General features: G+C 41.0%; 1 protein-coding gene across 6 annotated transcripts in view; it reads right to left on the bottom strand.

Moving 5' to 3' along the window:
* LOC129762853 (otoferlin-like) overlaps positions 1-14,729 on the bottom strand; it is a 301,153-nt gene that overhangs the window by 117,244 nt on the left and 169,180 nt on the right. For 4 of the 6 annotated variants that reach the window (XM_055761426.1, XM_055761421.1, XM_055761439.1 and 1 more), the window contains exon 2: positions 11,828-12,252. In XM_055761426.1, coding sequence (XP_055617401.1) covers positions 11,828-11,906 — 79 coding nt within the window. In that variant the 5' untranslated portion in view covers positions 11,907-12,252. The other 2 variants (XM_055761447.1, XM_055761455.1) reach the window with 2 other exon arrangements.

The following is a 14,729-nucleotide window of genomic DNA, read 5'->3' as shown; positions in this document are numbered from 1 at the left end:
CGCAGCTGGGGAATGTTGGGAAGGTTGGCTGTCTTCGCGACAATGTTTATCTCCAGACGATCCATCCTCCAGTGATCTTTTGGCATAATGGGCTGATCCTAGGTTCGGCATAAAGACCACATCACCTTCGCCACTTCCGGCAAGCACATCATATGGCTCGAAAGAAGAGCGGTTTGACCATTCCCTTCACGTCTATCAGAAAAGAACCTTCTTCGAGAACTTGATGTGGATGATATATTCGACGTCATCGTTACCTGGAGGACGTAAAATACCCGGTCCCCTGCCATTCGTTGAATTCTAGCATCAAGTACGTCTCATCTTGCATTATGAACAAGGAAAGAAGTTTTCCACCAGCACCTCATGCTACTCCTTCTGGGTGATTGCATGCTGCTCAGATACGGCCGGTCTCGTTTGGCGCTTCAGCATTAAAATGTCCATTTTGGACAGATTTTCCTTCACCGTTTGGCCGGTTGCTTCGATCTACCGGCTTAAGGAGCGGCAGGGAGATGATGTTGTAAATACCAGATCGGCTATATGTGGTGGACACAAAGTGCCTCAGGATGTCCAACTGTTTCGCTGTAGGGTGGAGCTTGCAGTATGAAAAAATCATTAAGTTGCTTGACAGTGCTGCTGCTGCGAATCAACAGCCTTGAATCAGTTATGTTGTAGGCTTAATAAACGTAAGATTCAAGGAAAATTTGTTCCATAAAATTATATTTCATCACCGTCCGAAATTAGTCCATTTTTTGAATGCATACGTTAAGACTAAAATCGATGAAAAATGAATTGGAATTTTCGAGCATTCCATTCGGTAATTTGAAGAAAATTGTAGAACTTGAATCTTGCTTGCCAGGCGTAAATGCTCTGATTGAGCGTGTGGTTTTCAGGCGTAAACAAAATCTAAACCACCAAAAAATCACAACTGGGTGCTGGTACTTAGAAATAAATAATACCGATCAGATTAGGCTCGCTAAACTATGGTTTATGTTCACATAATATACATAACGTTTTGTTTTTTGTGTCCCGCGTTAGACCTCTGACCATCTGGTCACTTTACCGTAGGACCATCCTCAGAGATGAACAGTGATTGGATGGAACCTAGGACTAACTACGACATTCCATACAGTGTAATCGAACCTTCTCGTTCAATATGGGATGAAGGCGGTCCCAGTGTTCGTAATGGTTCAATCATGTTCTACACTGATGGGTCAAAAATGGGAATCAGAACAGGTGCTGGAGTGTATGGTCCCAGAACAAAAATCTCTGTAGCTATGGGAAACTGGCCAACAGTTTTTCAAGCAGAAATAGCTGCGATAATAGAATGCTCAAATGTCTGCCTTGAAAGAAAATATAGACATGCTAACATCTGCATATTCTCAGACAGTCAAGCGGCACTTAAAGCTCTAAATGCTTTTAAATGCTCCTCAAAAATTGTCTGGGAATGCATTCTCCTCTTACGGCAACTAAGTCGGATAAGTTCGGTACAACTGTACTGGATTCCTGGCCATTGTGGAATAGAGGGAAACGAGCGAGCAGATGAACTTGCCAGGAACGGCTCAAGCTCACCTTTCACTGGTCCAGAACCATTCTGTGGAATATCTGACTGTGTGTTGAAAGGTGAGCTGAAGAACTGGGAAGACCGGGAAGTGTTAGCCAACTAGTTGGCGGTACAACTTAACCAGTCAAAAAAATTTATCACGCCGAGTATTAAAATTACTCAACAATTGCTGAGTCTTAATAAGAAAGACTTAGGCACAATCACAGGCCTTATAACAGGACACTGTCCGAGCAAATACCATCTCAAAAACATAGGTTTAGTGCAAGATGATATTTGTCGTTTTTGTAATACCGAAAGCGAAACCTCGGAACATTTGCTCTGTAATTGTGGAGCTCTAACTAGACGCAGACTTAAATACCTTGATAAGGCTATTCTGGAGCCCAAGGAAATTTGGTCTGCGTCGCCAATCAGGATTATAAAATTTATCAAACAGAGTATTCCTGATTGGCACCTATCTCGCTATAGCTTTCAGTCTACTTCTTCATCAATAAGCAGTAGGTAAGCTTGAAGCGGAGTATAAAAAAAATGGGATATACCACAATAGTTCAGAATAATGGACGCAGTGGTTCACATCCAACAGGGAAGAAAGAACGGAACTTAGCGCTTATGAAGGAAATTAGTGCCGCACCTTATCACGATTCTTACGGGGATTTTAGGTGTTGGGTAACGGTGAGCTTGACGGGCTGTACTACGGGACGGGATTTTTACGGGCAGCGATTCGTGAATGTCTTACCATATTTACTTAGCTATGAACGGTCCAACAGTGGTATTGCACGTGCATCGACAGTAGAGTGTACAAATCACAAGGGAATCTCCTAGCAACAGCAGATGACCGAATTCGTGAGGAAAACCGAACTATAGCTACCAGTAATCAACGAAATTGCAGGAAAAAACTACGGATTTACGGAATCGAGCAACACTCAACTTTTGACTTCCGTTTTATGTAAGGATAGTTCCATTTGATATCCATCATTAGGTGACATGGTTTTTTTACGCGGATTTTCGAATTAACGCGGTTTTTTTACGCGGATTTTCCAACCAACGCGGTTTTTTACGCGTTTTTTCTACGAGGTACGCATCCCCCGCGTGAAAAAAAAACCTTGGTGTATTGGGTTGCTCGATAAGTAATTGCCGATTTTTTCATTACAAATAAAATACATTTTTTTGTACACAGAATGAACTTTAGTCAATTATATAATTTCCATTTTTTTTTTTTGATGACCTTTTGCTATTTTTCTAGCAACTTCATAATTTCACGCTCGTAGAACTTTTGATTTTTATCGCAACACTGATTCAACAGAACTCATCATAATCGAAAGTTTCTCCATCCTAGTAGTTCTGCAAAAATTGAAACAGATAGTAATCAGATAGTGTAAGGCCCAGGCTATATGGTGGATGTAACATCAATTCCCAACCAAGCTTTATTAATTTTTGACGAGCGACCATAGATGTGTGTGGTCTGACGTTGTCCTGGTAGAAGATAATATCCTTACGATTGACTTATTCTGGACTTCCAGCATGATACTAACATTAACACAATTACTAAAGGAACACATTCGATGGGCAGGGTGATAAAATAGCATAAAACATATACTTAAGGCTAGCACGAGAAAGATTGAAGTCAAATCTGTGATAGCATTTGTTAAAAATGTTATACATGCTGATCATTCGCTCGTTCGCACCATAGTTTGTCCGAGATGCCAAAATATTTAAAAACGGATGAGAACGCAAATTTAATCGCCTTATGTTTATGCTCGACTATCGCAGAAGGGCAACGCAGTCAATATCTGATCGTAAGAGATCAGCAACATTGCCTTGGAAAGGTCACGACGCGAACGTAGGAGTTGCAGACTCAACAAATTACATCTACTTTCGTAGCTTGGAAGGTTTACAGATAATATCTCTGAAATCTTTCGCAAAGCGAAATATGAATCCAAGCACAGAAGATGCTTTGCTGGCGACATATGACAGATGCTGTTTAAAGGTAAGATGAGAGTCTAGCATCCTTGACAATAGCCTCCCGATTCAGAGTCTGGCCATGAAGAGAGCATGTAAAGTAGGTGAATGATTTCTTCCTACAGAAACTGATGACAAAACATTTCGAGGCGTTCAAAACCATCATATTGTTGTGACACCAAGCAGCAAATATGTCTAACTGTTGTTGAAGGAAAAACTTCGTCAGTACGATCGTTTATGACAAAATACAGTTTGAAATCGTCCGCATAAGACAGCTTCTGGCATTTGATTGTTTTATATGATCATGGATTGTTGATTTTATTGGCCGACCTGAACGTTGCTCATCTTCGAGCGAAAAATCTCCAGAACAAAATCAAGAATCCAGTTTAAACTGGAACATTGGCAACGCTGGCTGTGTAAAATGATGTGTCTACTTTGTTTTCGGTGCACGCTCTTCAGTTGTCAAAATGACCTCCACGCAAGAAGAACGGCATTCAAAAATTCTGCACGCGCACTAAGAATTTCCGCTTTTGTCGCATAATCAGTAGGCGAAAAAGCTCAATTTGCCTCAAACGACGGTGTCTAAGGTGATTAGAGTGTTTGAGGAGAGGGTGACCACAACTCGGAAGCATGGAAGTGGAGGAAACCGCATCCCGACGGTCGAACAAACAATCAAAGCGGTAAAGAGAACAAACACGAGGAATCCAAACTTATCGATCCGGGAAGTAGCAAATAAAGTCGGAGCGTTCCAAATCACGGTGCAACGCGCCAAGAAAAGAGCTGTCAACGTACAAAAGGGTAAAGACCCCAAACCGCGACGAAAAGCAAAACAAATCGGCCAAAACGTGGACACGGAAGTTGTACACGACGATGTTGACCAACTGTATCGTTATGGATGACGAGACATACGTCAAAACCGACTTTAACCAGCTTCCGGGACAAGAATTCTACACGGCGATGAAAAGGGGCAAGGTGTCGGAGATAACGGGTATTTCAGTAGGGACGCTACAAAGGTAGACCGATCGAGACAGCGAACGACGCCATATTTTTTTCCCGCTCTCTTGACATTTCTCTCCAGTAAGGTTTGCCATTTCATAAAATACATAAATATTCCCTCAATCACATTTTCACCCGAGGAAGTCCAAAAAGCGCTCGGAAATATTCATGCGTCCAAGGGAGCTGGAGTTGATGGACTGCCACCGCTATTTCTCAAGCATTGTGCCTCCTCATTGGCTTTTCCTGTTGCTTGTCTATTCAATAAGTCACTCTTTGAAAAGACATTTCCGAAGATTTGGAAAGCAGCTCGAATTGTTCCGATCCACAAATCGGGCAGTACTCACCGCGTCGAAAATTACCGTGGAATATCGATTCTATGCTCACTCGGCAAGGTTTTTGAAACCATGATTCATGCTATACTGTATAGAGCTGCGCACTCGCTGATATCAGAGGAACAACACGGATTTGTACAGCACAGATCAACGACAACAAACCTAATGTGTTACACTCGCGTTCTATTTGATGAAGTCGAGAACAGGAACCAGGTCGATTCCATTTACGTCGACTTTTCCAAAGCATTCGACACTGTTCCGCATGAGTACTTGATTGGGAAATTGAAACACATGGGATTTCCTGAACACATAACTGGATGGCTACACTCATATCTCACCAACCGTGAAGCTGCAGTGTGCATCAACTCAGTTTGTTCCGAAAATTTTCCCATTACGTCTGGTGTGCCACAGGGAAGCGTGCTTGGTCCTTTCGTTTTCATTCTTTTCGTGAATGACCTATGCTATAGACTGAAGTCTCCGAAGAAAATGTTTGCCGACGACCTAAAATTATATAGAACGATTTCATCTGTCCTCGATTGTCTTGTTCTGCAAAGCGACATCGATGAGCTCATGCTGTGGTGCCGTGAAAATGGTATGGCGATGAACATAACGAAATGCAAGATAATTTCATTCTCACGGCGGCTTGACAAAATCAATTGTTCATACAAAATTGGAAACAACACGTTGGAACGGGTCGACTCTATACGCGATCTGGGCGTCACATTGGATTCAAAACTACGATTCCAAGATCATGTCTCAGCCACTGCAGCCAAAGCATTCGCGGTGCTTGGATTCATTCGGAGACAGACTGTTCAGTTCACGGATGTATACACACTCAAAACACTGTTTTGCACACTGGTTCGCAGCATTCTTGAGTATGCAGTTCCAATATGGTCGCCATACCAGACAGTACAAGTTGCCAAGCTAGAACGAGTTCAGAAGCAATTCATTCGATATGCCTTACGACAACTTCCATGGAGCGATCCTGTAAACTTGCCTGACTACGCCTCGCGTTGCATGCTCATCGGTTTGGAAACCTTATCAGCTCGTCGACTCAAACTCCAACAAACGTTTATATTCGATATAATAGAGAGTAATATTGATTGTTCGGAGCTGCTGCAACAAATCAATTTAAATGTACCAACACGAACTCTTCGTAGTTATCCCGTCATCAATCTGCCATTTCACAGAACCAGTTACGGACAGAACGGCCCATTCAACTCATGTCTGAGAGCATTCAACACGGTTTGCCATGTCCACGATTTTGGAATGTCCAAGAATAGTTTTAAGGCTAGGATTAAAGACATAATTTAAGTTTAAGTCTGTACGATTATAAATCGAAGACTAGGACAAATAAATAAATAAATAAATAAATAAATAAATAATGGAAAGATATACGATCCGACAACGAGTCGAGATTATTCAAATTTACTACCGAAATTTGGAGTCAATGGCCTCAACTTTAAGAGCGCTACGTCCAATTTATGATCGTCATAATCGTCCTTACAGATCAACAATTGAGCGTCTAGTTGACCACCACAAACGTCGTATGTTCGTGAATTGGGCTTAGCAACAACTTGAAAATGATCCGGATTTTCATCGAAAAACCATCTTCAGCGCTTTTATTGAAAAACCCGATATAATGAATTCCTAACATAAAGACGCAGCAACAGATTTTTCAGTTTCGAATAATGTGAAAGAAAGTACAATTATGGTTGCAATATTAAAGTCAGAGAAAGCTGTACCACAGTGAAACACAGCACTATTGCCGCGTAACAAGTCCCAACTCCATTCTTCTCTCCTCACTATTCCCTGGGGTAATATTTCATCAAACACCATTCGCCAGGAAGCGGAACGTGCCGCGCTATGGAATCATGACGACAACAAAGCCACCGCCGGAAGCTGTAACTGACTCTAACCTAACCTCGGTTGGTTGGAAAATGAACAAGTAGAACCGCTCTCGTGAAAGGAAAGGACACAAAAAAAAAGAAACCACCCCAGACTACGTGCGAGACCTCCACCAGCTTTCCCCGATCTCCAAGAAAGACAAAACGATGATGATGATAATGATAATGGGTACTATTATGGGACGGCGGCACTACTGTTTCGTAGCTGCTAGAGCTGCTTCCCCGAATAGGCCAAATCGTGCTCCTGCAGGAGACACTGGGGGATTTACGAACGAAACTAAACCACCATAAAATGGGGGAGGGGGGACAAAAGTGAGTGAAAAACGAGCGAGCTCTTGGGCAGAGTAAACTATGATGTCGGTAACAGACACTCACGCACACAGAAGCCCCCGGTACGTGTCTGTCTCGAGCATCGTTGGTTTCGGTGGGATTCAAATAATAAACTCTATTAAAAAAAAACTGTACTCAGTGAAAGTAAATCAAGAATCATCTACGCAATATCTCTTTCATAGAACAAGATTTTCAGTCGGTTTGGTGAAAAGTGAATGAGTTTTTTACACAGCCGAAGTTACGGCTTAAAACAAAAGTTTGAATAGTATTCATGATTTATAAATCTTGATTTTTATTGGAGCTTCAGCATAGAAACAACAACAGAGCGTGTTTGTGACAGAACTCGCGCAAAAATACACAGACACTCTCCCAAAACGGTCATTCATCGAGCAGGTACCGCAGCTTGAAACTAAAATTTTATTTATTTCATTAATTTAATTTTTTTTCAGGTGATCAGAATCGAAATAAAATAAAATCTGAAATCATTGTCACACACTCACATAACACTCACGCGACGGTATGGCAAAATCGTCATCAGTGGTGAAACACAAATTTCCGCATAACTCGAGAACTACTCAAGCAAATGGAACCAAATTTGGCATATGGAGGTTTTAGGCATCGATAAACGTTTTAATGGTAGTTCGACACTTCTCCTCTCTAAAGGGGGGCTCCCATAAATATAAATTTTGAGCGAGACGAAGTTTGCCGACGAAGGCGGTGTAGTTTATATGAAGTAAAAATAAACAAAACACGAAGCAAAAAGTGGTGGATTTTAACAAGTAGTTTTACAAATGTAATCAATTTAATTTTGATAATGGTAAGTGTTAAGTTTAAGAATAATGTTCTGCAGAGCTAGTAAGGTTGAAATATTTAAATTAGCAACGTCAGAAACAGCTTTTTATTGCTGTAGAAAAGACCCTTTCTCTGCGGCGGGAAAAATATACGCATCTTCAGGGACAAAATAATCAATGGAAATCAAATTATCCGAATCAAATTAATATTCTAAGCGAAAGTATAAAGAGTTTTGTACAAGTGGTGAAAAAATCGTGTGCGAAAACAGTGTCTAGATATGATTTTTTCGCGATATTCCAGGAACGATTGTTGGGAGAAAACGCGACCTACAATGTATTTGTGGGACTGGCAGATTTTTTCAATTTTTTTTGCCGGAGGAAGTTGTTTGGTCGTCGAGGGTTATTTTACATACTTGGTGGAAGGAAATGCAACACGCTGATGTGAAGATTTCAAGCACGGCTGATTATCAACGGCTCAATCTCCATCCTGAGTTATTAAAGCTATTCAAAATAATAGGTTTCATCCGTTTTCGATGAAAGGTTACGATATTTTTGGCCAACATCTTAACTTATAATCAGGAACGACTATATGAATCGTGCGACAGTTAGGTTCAGCGTTATAGTCATATTTTTCAGTATTAGTAACAAAAGCAATTTCTTTATTGTTAGAGCAATTCATTCAATTTTCCCAATTCCAAAAATGTTCAAATAGTTTCACAGGAACATTTTCAGTTGATTTCAACATTCCGGACATGTTCTGCAGGTTTGATTTAACGTCCGAAGGAGTAATTTAGACACAATCATCTTAACCTTCCTGAATATTCTCCAAATTCGATAGGACTACTATCTGCAGCGTTTTTCTCAGCTTTTTAAACACTTTCCAATATATCGGTTTCTGGAGTCAGATCACAGCAAATCACATTTTAGTCCTTTTCGCACTAATCATTAAAGGACGTTGAGCAATCGAACGGTACTGTACTGTCGACATCAGCAAGCTCACGACGCATTAATTATGCCAGCGGAATTTTCATTTCAGGGAGGAAAATTCGGCTTCCTGAAGCAATTTCAAGTAGTCTCCGATTTAACCCGATTGATTTCGATTGATTTCAATTGCATCCTATACCGGTATATCTGAAGGGTCCTGCATTAAAATACAGTAAGAATGCTGAATAACATGAAGGTTGAAAAGGGCAAACATGCAGTCTTCGTTTAACTAATCGAACAAATTAATCGAAAATGACGATGGTACTGATTAAGGTTCTTGACTATGTCGAAGTCCAGTTGCTGAGCTACGGAAGTAAAGATTTGAGGAGATTTTGGGTGCGCTGTATAGTTATCAACGAACATGGCCACCTTCGAGAAAAAATAGATATAAGTATGATACATTACCATTACACATAATTCCAGCAATAATACCTTTCTATTTTCACTGGAAAACTTTTCGTCAAATTGTATGATCCATTTCTCAAAAAGCATTAAGGCTGGTAATTCTTTTTGAAACATTGTGGGTTTTTACTTTTTCCATTGACCAGCAACGGTAGTTTATCGCTTACGTCCATGTTGTGCTTTAAAGATAAGAATTCCCAGTTTCTGGACAAATTCGCAAGCCATAGAACCTGAGAGAGGTCAATTGTTCTCTCTGGCTTGATATGACAAAAATCCATTGACCGCTCCAGCTTTTCGATTCCGACCAACATTATATGCTTTTGGTCTAGATTCAATTTTCCATTCCGATTCCATTTTTGCTTTAGATTGAATAGTGTTGATACCGTACTTTGTGCAACACTGAAATGATTCGCAGCTTCAGAGCCCTTCCGTCCATACTTTTCGACCTACTCGATGATGCTCAAACATTGCGCAATGGTTAGCGTTTTAATTGTTCGCTTGAAAGGTTTTTCGTGGTTTTCCATACTTCAATTGTGAAGACGAACACTTCGTCTTCACAATTGAAATCAGAGGTAATAATGCACAAAAACATGTACGCGAAAATCAATCGAGATAGGGAGATGAAAATCCATGGAAAAATGAATCAAAATCCATCGAGTTAGAGAGGTATCGAGTTATGGAAAGAAGAATGCTTGTATAGGAGAAGTGTGTAACACGCACCCCCTAAGCGAGAATGGATTTATCTTGACCGTGCTCTTAAAATTTAAGGTAACAACTACGTCAGTACGTAGATTAGTTAACCCTCAGTCATCTGCAATCGTTCTGTATTTTAGATACTGAATAACAAAAGTGCTACGAATTTTATTTTGTAAGGCGTCCAAATTCTAAACTTTCAATCATACGGTGTTAAATGGCCCTGCAGAAGTATAATATGCTCCTAAGTTGATTATCTCAGAGAAACAGCTTGTATGAATGAGAGATTCTATCAATCTATTCCCTTCAAGCCCACCAGCGAAGAGAAGAAACCGTTTCTCCGGTGAGCGTGTTCTCCCAGTATTCGTGCATTAATTCTGCAGTTCGCGCTCTTGTTTACCTGCATTCTCTGAGCACATAATACAGATGCTAGATGTGAAGATATGTTTTCGTTTTGAAGACATTTAATTTTGTGAAAACATACTGAGTTCATTTCAAAGTATGTTTAATATTTGAAAAAATCATCTGGCATCCCTCACATACAAGCTATTTCTGTCGTGAGAATGTTTACGGCCGAAAGCGAGCAAATTGCCCCGATCGAGGGTATGCCATACTGCCCGATGGTAAGCTGACGCGGAAAATATCAAATTGAGAAGGGAATGAATCCTTTCTTATCATTTTCTTCAACTGAGATATTCATTGGGAACTCGACTCAATAAATATGACCCACAGTTATCGCCTCTGAATCGGTAAGGAGCAAAAAAAACCTTATAGAAATGATGTAGAAAATTACATCGAAAATGGCTTCCAAAGAAGTTTATTTTTCTCATATGTAAAACTTGCATGGTAGGATTCTATCATTGACTAGCACGATTGCCTATATCCATTGCATTTCTATTCTTGCTGGTTTACGAGAAAATCAGGCGGGTCAAATTGCCCGGCAGACACGTTTTAGTACCATCTCCTCTAAAATAAAAGGTGCCATGAAGTTCATCGGGTTAGAGAAAATATGTAACTCGATATTACATCGAGTAAGGGAGAGTTGACTGTACTTTCATTCAGTTGCTTAGTTTCAATTAATAACACGAATTTCGTTATTTGTGTTGGAGTATCAAAAATTACTATGTTACTATGAATTAGATGACTATTAAAACTGAATGAAAATGAAGAAAACGTGTTTTCTGGAGATTTTTCATTCAATTATACCCTCTTCTTCAAATAAATACCAAAAAGGGCAAAAAATATACAATAGCAACAGTACAGAGAAGCTCAACCTTCGGTATGTGACACCATGCGTGAGTATACGAGTTATGATTTTGCACGCGAGTACAGAAGGATGAAGTTTATGTCAAACATGGAAAGCTTTCGAAAACGTTACGGATTCGATTTCTATACCCACGAAACCATTTTTAGATTTAAGCCCACTCATCTTCGCACCCACTAAACAGGGAAAGACACAACTCATCATCGGTCGCCAGCCACTCTACTAGCGAAAGTTCTAGAACATAAATTTTATATTTACTCGTTTATGGAACAAGTTTAACGCTAATTGCGTTACTGCTTAATGGGCAAATTAATAGCTGATGCACGACTGCACGAAAGTTGGGCGGGGTGAAATGGAAGCCACGGTTGCCCTTGGACGAAACGATTAGGCTCAATTATAACGGAATTCGTTTACGGGCAGCAATTAGCCATGACAGACAGTAAAGTTTTCCCCGGTCGTAATCGAGGCGTAACGGCAATCAATCTTTATGAACCGATGAATTCTTAATAAACACGAAAGAAACCATTTTCCCGTCAACTTTTTCCGGATTGAAAACACAAAAATCAACAATCATGTATCGAGAACACATTGAATGGTGATAGGTCTTCGCTTACCTCTGAACTCAACCCGTCCCAGCAGGTTGGTCTTCACCTTCGGGAGCTGGAACTTATTGATCCTCACGGTGAGTGACATGTTTGCGGGGCTCTTTTCCAAACACCGGATGTCGACGAGAGGGGTGTTCTATTGCGTGGTGCGTACGTGCGCGCCCGTTGTATTTTACCAGCTGCTATCCGTCTCCTTCGGCTTGGGCGGCGTTGCGTGTGTTAGATGACAGCTTTTCGCATGGCAAATTTGTATTCCAACGTTTTCTCGGTCGCCGATTTTTTTTCTGCTCGCGTTTCCACTGTTTGCTGAATGGATTTCTGTCGGTACACTTTTTCGTTGCCACTGTCACTTGCTAGCACTGGATCGAAGCAGGCTGGTTCCTACTTTTTTCATGTTATTTCAAAAACTTACGAAACAGTTGCGTTGATAAATTCTGTACAAATCAAAGGCAAATACGATTAATAACAAAAAATAAATGTGACGCTAAACTTTTGAACATAAATCTGTCTAACCTCCCTAAAGAAAACAAATTTATTGGAATCAAATCGCACATTATTCCTCATTTTTGGCCCCAAGCAATCGTTTATTAACAGTCGACATATCCGCCAACTGTAGCCCCCAGCACTTCACCAATCGCCGCCAGCCCTGTTCGAAAAGCCATCCACTACAGCACGAACCGTATGAGCCTCCGAGATCCAAGGTCCTCCGATTGTTGACAGAATTAACTGTTGAAACAATGGAAAACTAACTCACTCGTGTTCGGTTCCCCCGAGGTGGGATCAGCTGTGCAAACACCAATAGCACATAGCCTATTAGTCAGAACAACGGAATGTGAGGAATGTTGGAATGTTCAGGCTCATATCCCCCCGAGGGAAACGATTTGCATTGGTGTCTGAATCGGTACCGTGTCATGGCACGAAGCCAGACCAGCAGGTCCTTGTTTCGATGAGCGTTGGTGGGGTTGTGACAGTGGCGTTGGTGGGGTTCTGCAATTAGAGAAGAATGACATTGTTGGTAATTTGATGAGGTAACTTTTTAGGCATTTATGAAGGTGGAGACGAATGTGAAATGTATATGATATTCCTAATAGAAAACCTAACATTCTCTTGGATATGGTGGTTTCTGTTAACGCCCAGCCATAAACGAAACTATCGAGGTTTCCATTAATTGTTGAGTTAACGCAACACCAGCCAGCTCAACATACGACACTCGAGATAAACAAAATACGAGTCATCACAATATCGACCAGCGGTCGATAAACATAAACATTCCCAGCGATCGATAAACATAAACATTCCCAGACGGCCCGGATAAACATAAACACATCAGACCACCCGGATCGTTCCCGCTAAATATGCTGAATTAAGATAAGATAAAATTATTGTAAACCATCTCAAGTGAACGAACAGTACGCTATTGGTAGACGAGCTAGATAGTCGCAAAATCGAAGAGATCGCTATTGTTCAAACAAAAAGTAAACCAAAGTCGTTTTTTGAGGGGTCTAAAGCTTGTCCCTGGGATCAAGCCCCCAACAGCAACCATGGATTCGTTGAGGGAGCGCAATTTCTTCATCGACATTCGTGGAATACGCAAGTTGAGGGATGAAAACATTTTCAACTTCATCGCAAAAAACCTAAAACTAACACCGATCGATGTAGCAGCCATACAAATTGATAGGATCGAAGGGAAGGTGTTTGTGGAGATGAAGACGGAAGAAGCAGTTCAAAGAGTGGTTGAAGAGTTCGATAACAAGTACTCATTAAACAACAACGGAACAACTCACCGTATACGTCTGTACGTTGAGGATGGAGGTACTGATGTTAAGCTCCATCACCTACCACCAAACATGCCAGAGGAGTGGATCATCGAATACCTTTCGAACTACGGGAACATCATTTCCATCAAACACGAGATGTGTCATTCGCAATTCTTTTCGCAAACACCAAGTGGAATCCGTATTGTTCGTATTCGGATGACGAGTCCCATTCCTTCATTTGTGAACATCAAAGGGTACAGCTCACACGTCACATACACCAACCAAATTCAGACATGTCGTCACTGCAACCAGGAGGTTCATTTTGGAGTCAGCTGTTCGGAGAACCGTGCAAAACTTTCACTACAAAACAAATCATCGCTATACTCCAGAGTACTGGCGCAAACGGGAAGCTCGGATAGGCCTGGGGAGCGACCAGCATCCATACCATCATCAGCACCTTCATCAACACAATCATCATCACAATCACAATCTTCGTCGCAGATCCAAACGTCAATACAATCGCAAACCGCAACACAACACTTCAAACGACCGGCCTCACCGCATGATGCAGAACTCAGAGAAAAAGCAGTAAAGACCTCATCGACCGACGTAGGAGAGCCTACTGTTGAAGCAGCACCGGATAAAACAACGAAGGGATACGATGGAGTGAGCACCATAAGTGACCGCTCACGCATCACACCGACCAACAGCAGATCAAACTCTCTCAACAGAAAATCAGATAAAACAATGGAGATATCGGATGATGAGTCTTCGGCGCAAGATTGCATGCGAGTTCGACGTCATACGAGGAGCAAATAAGAGGGCAAGTAAAAGTTTTAACTGAAATGGATCCAAGGAATACTGTAACGAACTTTACTTACACTTTCGCAACTATAAACTTGAATGGTATAAGCAACACAAACAAAATCAATTCGTTAAGATCATTCGTGCGCACACTAGACTTAGACATAATAGCAATGCAAGAGGTGGTTAACGATAGTATCTGTATCCCTGGATATGATATGATAGTAAATATTGATGAATCAGAGCGGGGTACTGCAATAGCCGTACGAAATGGAATCGAAGTTAAACAGATACAAAGGAGCTTGGACTCAAGGGTCATATGCATTGATCTGGGAAATGATGAAAATAGA

Source organism: Toxorhynchites rutilus, chromosome 1 (assembly GCF_029784135.1).
Source record: "Toxorhynchites rutilus septentrionalis strain SRP chromosome 1, ASM2978413v1, whole genome shotgun sequence".
Lineage (NCBI taxonomy): Eukaryota > Metazoa > Arthropoda > Insecta > Diptera > Culicidae > Toxorhynchites > Toxorhynchites rutilus.
This window is presented reverse-complemented; position numbering and strand designations above follow the sequence as displayed.